Source organism: Rutidosis leptorrhynchoides, chromosome 3 (assembly GCF_046630445.1).
Source record: "Rutidosis leptorrhynchoides isolate AG116_Rl617_1_P2 chromosome 3, CSIRO_AGI_Rlap_v1, whole genome shotgun sequence".
In the NCBI taxonomy this organism is placed as follows: Eukaryota; Viridiplantae; Streptophyta; class Magnoliopsida; order Asterales; family Asteraceae; genus Rutidosis; species Rutidosis leptorrhynchoides.
The window spans coordinates 658,910,001-658,914,355 of record NC_092335.1 but is presented as its reverse complement, the minus strand read 5'-3'; the positions used below and the strand labels follow the sequence as shown (position 1 = coordinate 658,914,355).

General features: G+C 36.9%; 1 protein-coding gene across 1 annotated transcript in view; it reads right to left on the bottom strand.

The window, feature by feature from the left end:
- Positions 1 to 1,548: 1,548 nt before the first annotated feature.
- The window catches only part of LOC139902546 (protein NRT1/ PTR FAMILY 5.2-like), a 32,603-nt gene continuing 29,796 nt past the window's right edge, over positions 1,549 to 4,355 (bottom strand). Inside the window, exons 3-4 of the mRNA XM_071885157.1 lie at positions 2,723 to 3,294; positions 1,549 to 2,413 (exon numbers count right to left, since the gene is read on the bottom strand). Of these exons, the coding sequence (XP_071741258.1) occupies positions 1,549 to 2,413; positions 2,723 to 3,294 (1,437 nt within the window). The remainder of the gene's footprint in view (positions 2,414 to 2,722; positions 3,295 to 4,355) is intronic.

Sequence of the window (4,355 nt, the reverse complement as noted above, 5' to 3'; positions counted from 1 at the left end):
GCGCCATCGAGATTGAATGCTCTTATTTGTCACCCACACACGCGTTAGGAGGAAACCCAATTTGCAACGATGTTGGCAATGCCATCGAAGGTTGGGAAAATCCCTCAGAGACTTTCCCAAATCGCATTGATGTTGGAAGTACCATCAAAGGTTGGAAACTCCCTACTAGGAGTGAGAACTGAACCTGGGTTGACAGTTCTCCAAGTTGAATCTCACCCCATACCACTCAATCCAAGATTCGGTGGTCATGAATTGATTAAATTGGTGTTTATACAGAATGAAATTCGTTAATCATGTTTCGATTAAAGTCTGAATGATAAGAAGCCACAATCGTAAAGAATGGAGATGAAGAGATGCGGAGCATCGATAAACTAATGTGGAGCATCCTGAATCGAATGTTAAGAAATTGCTCCCGGGACGTAGAGTGATGGGGCGCATCTTGATCAAATTCGGAGCATGCCGAGCCGAACTTTCATTTTTCTCTCGTTTTAACCTTTGTGAGCTGAAATCTTCACTTATATTAACCATAATGCTCACTTTTGCTCGTAAACATCTTCTTACCCAAATACTAATAACATATTCCTCAAAAACTTCGCAATTATACTAAAATAGGAACAAATAACGTGAATAAAATATGTATAAAAGGCGCTTTATCAGTACAATTGGCAGGTAATGGTGCAGGGTGCACGACGGTTAGTACAGACAACTGCCGGATCGCGCCAAAAGACCACCTGCACTTTATCAGCTTTTTGGACCAAATAGTACAACCCAGCAAAAAGGATGTTCCTTTTGTCCGATTACGTGACACTAAAGGACAAAGAGGTTCAACTATAAATAGAGCACCAAACCCTAGGTAAAACATATCACATCTACACACACACACACACATACATCCACACAAGTCATCACTCTTTTACATTCAACCTGCCGGACCGAAATCACCAAGAAATTTACCCGACTTGTTGGAATATAGCTCACAAGTTTTGTACGAAAACATGTAACGTTCCTTGAACAGTAAAGCCTAGCACCCCCATTGAGCCATCACTTACCAGCTAGCTCGACGATTGTGGGTCTACGTATAACCACCCCTTCTGAGATCATCATCTCGTATGGGGGTTATTCACGGTAATCCAAATCAGAGAGTTAAACTCGGTCGACCCTTAAATCCTCCATCTTTGTTGACAAGCATGGACCGAACCCCTTGGATCTAATCTATGCTTGATCAGAGATGATGCAGAGATTTGGGTAAAATATTAAGGTTTGGAATTTTGATCATATTTTAATTAATGTGTGAATTGATACATAACATTATAGAAATTGGTGTGGTTTAGAAGATGAGTTACTAAACCAGATACAATCACACTCTTATATAATAAGGCAAACACAGCTTGTTGGAACAAGGGTCATATTACAAATAATAAGCCACATTTTTCTTAAAGAAAACTCACACACAAATAATTTAAAATAATATATTCATTTTTTATCACCTTAGACTCGAACCCACGACCTCAAGATAATAATGTTACAAGTTTTAGATCATATGGTGACTTAGCCTTGATCTGTAAGCTCCCTGATGTCGTCTTCATTCATATCTTGTTCTGTTTCGGCTACTTCAACGTTGTAGTCAAATTTTTTGGCAACAAGAATGAATACACATAAGTTTAAGAAACTCAAAACGGCGAAAAATGCATAATAATAATCTAGGTGGGATAGGTTGAGGTTGTCTAGAATCCAACCCTTATGACCATTTCTCTTTGTAACATTAGCCACCATCGACAAAATAAAGCTATTAAGAATAAACCCAACACCGAAACCAGTTGTATAATAAGTCGTCCCTAGACTTTTCATTCCTTCGGGTGCTTGATCGTAAAATAACTCAAGTTTTCCAACTTCCAAAAAACAATCAGCGATGCCCATTAACGCGAATTGAGGTAATAGAATGAATATGCTTAAGGGAACAATTTGTGCGCTTCCAACTATACCATGATCTTTAGCAACACTTAATCGATGCTTTTCTGCGAGACTTGCAGTTATCATGGTGATAATATGAAGCACTAATCCAATCGTCATTCGTTGCAATAAAGTGATGCCTCTTGGGTTTTTTGTGTATTTTCGGACAAAAGGAACAAAGAAGCGATCATAGACTGCAATGCTAATAAGCATGGAGATCGTAACGAAGACTGCTAAACTAGCAGGCGGTATCTCAAAATGTGGTCCAATTGATCGAACCAAAGTGGTCCCTTGTTTGATGAATAATGTTTGAGTTTGGGCTACCAATGTGCAAGGAATGACCGTTGCAAACAAAATTGGGACCATTTTGACCATTTGTTTCGTTTGTTCCACATGAGTCACTGAGCATAGCATCCATTCGGTAACTGAATCGTCGACCTTTACCGCAGCTTTATCAAGGAACCTATTTGTGACACATGTTCATTAGTAGTTAATCAGAAGATAGCTTTAATCATTTATAATGATAGTCAGGCTTGTTTCATTATCATTTATAATGATAATCAGGTAATTTGTGTTAAAAAAAATGAAACAAAAAACTTTTTTTTATCTGTTACTCCGTTCTTTCTGACCCACTTGGATCGATAGCAAAACAAATATATATAGAGTTTTTCAAAAGTTTTGGGCCCATTCAAGTTTTTGGACCATATTCGATGACTTAATTTCTCTAAGACGATCTATATAATAGTACAGGTGACAGTAGAGGAAAAGTAACCTTAGGGAAGACGAATGTTCGATTCTATACTTTCCACGACCGGAATAATCATCGAAAGTCATCTCGTAAAGCTCTTTCGGATCAATAGGTACAACTACATTCCATTTTCTTACACTAGCAACTAGCACCTTGGCCATTCTAGTAAGCGGGCTTTCGGCTCTCGGTTTGTGCCTATAAGTTGGTGTCCCGATTATAAAGATTACTATCGATACAACTAAAGTGAATGTAGAGATACCGTATCCTAAACCCCAACCAACATTATCTTGAATGTACACCAGGAAAGTATATGCAAACAGAGTGCCAAAAAAGATGCTAAACATCCACCAATTGAAGAAAGTGAGCTTATGGGCCTTTTCTTTGGGCTCAAAATCGTCGAACTGGTCAGCACCCATTGTCGAGATATTAGGCTTTGTTCCACCTGTCCCAATTGCAATGATATAAAGTGCACAATAGAAGATGCCAACTTGAAACGAGGAAGCTCGTTTATCGCAATCTAGGTAACTCACATGTTTTCCACATGTTGGTGGCTTTAGAGAAGGTAGTGAAACCACAACAGTTAATAAGCTCATGCCCTGTTTACAGAAAGTTACAAAGTTGTAGATAAAGAAAAACACCCAGATTCGTAAATGGTACATAAGTGTTTCGGATCAAGATTTCTGTTTGACGGTGACAAAACATTTAATTTAAATTTTTTATTTTTTTTAACATACATACAATACAATATAATAGCTGACTTCAAACCTTTAATAAATGTATACACTGAAAAGAAATTGATTGTAAAGGGAGGTTGACCCAATTGTTCTACACTCAGTCGTTGAATGTAAAAATTTAATAAATTTTTCAAAATCAGCAGGAATAAACACTAAATTTTTTTTTATTTTTTGGTAATTTTATTTTTTAGTATATAATTTTTTTCCCGTTAAATTCAGGTAGGACCGATACCCCATTTGGAATACACTAAATACGGCCGTTGGATGTAGATATAAAGAATTATAAACAAACAAAGAAAGAAGGATGATTTATGGTTTTAATCCAACCCAAGTTCAAGTACGCTAAACAAATATAGTCCATTGACCTATAACCCAAGCAATACTTAGATACATGTGATCATATAAAACTGTTAAACAATGAAACCCCTTTGTGAGGATTGGAACCTAAGCTGCTATGATTCTTGTTCAAATCAGTTTAAGACTCGAATCTCAATATTGAAAGATCTTGAACAAAGTCTTCTGACTTGTCATATCAAAAGTTCAAGGGCGGCTCATCCGCATACGAATTACGGGTTGTGGCTTGGTTAGAACCGAGGATTACATAAAAGAAGAAACTGAAAAATAAAAAGATAAAATAAGGTTTGGCTTTTGGAAAATAATATTAAAATTGATAGGAAATTAGTTAACCATAAATTCTAATTATTTTTTTGTATACCTCGGTTTTCGACTCACTTTGTCGACTAATCACAAGACGACGACTCATTTTATGGTCAATCTAAAGTTATCGTGAGTGAACGTTCGTGACCACAAGGGGATTAACTACTCCACCACCACTCACGTGGTTGGAAATAAAATTGATTTGAGATCAGAGGCGAAGCCAGGATTCAAGGATAGGGGATGCATTTCACAAAAATTAAATATCA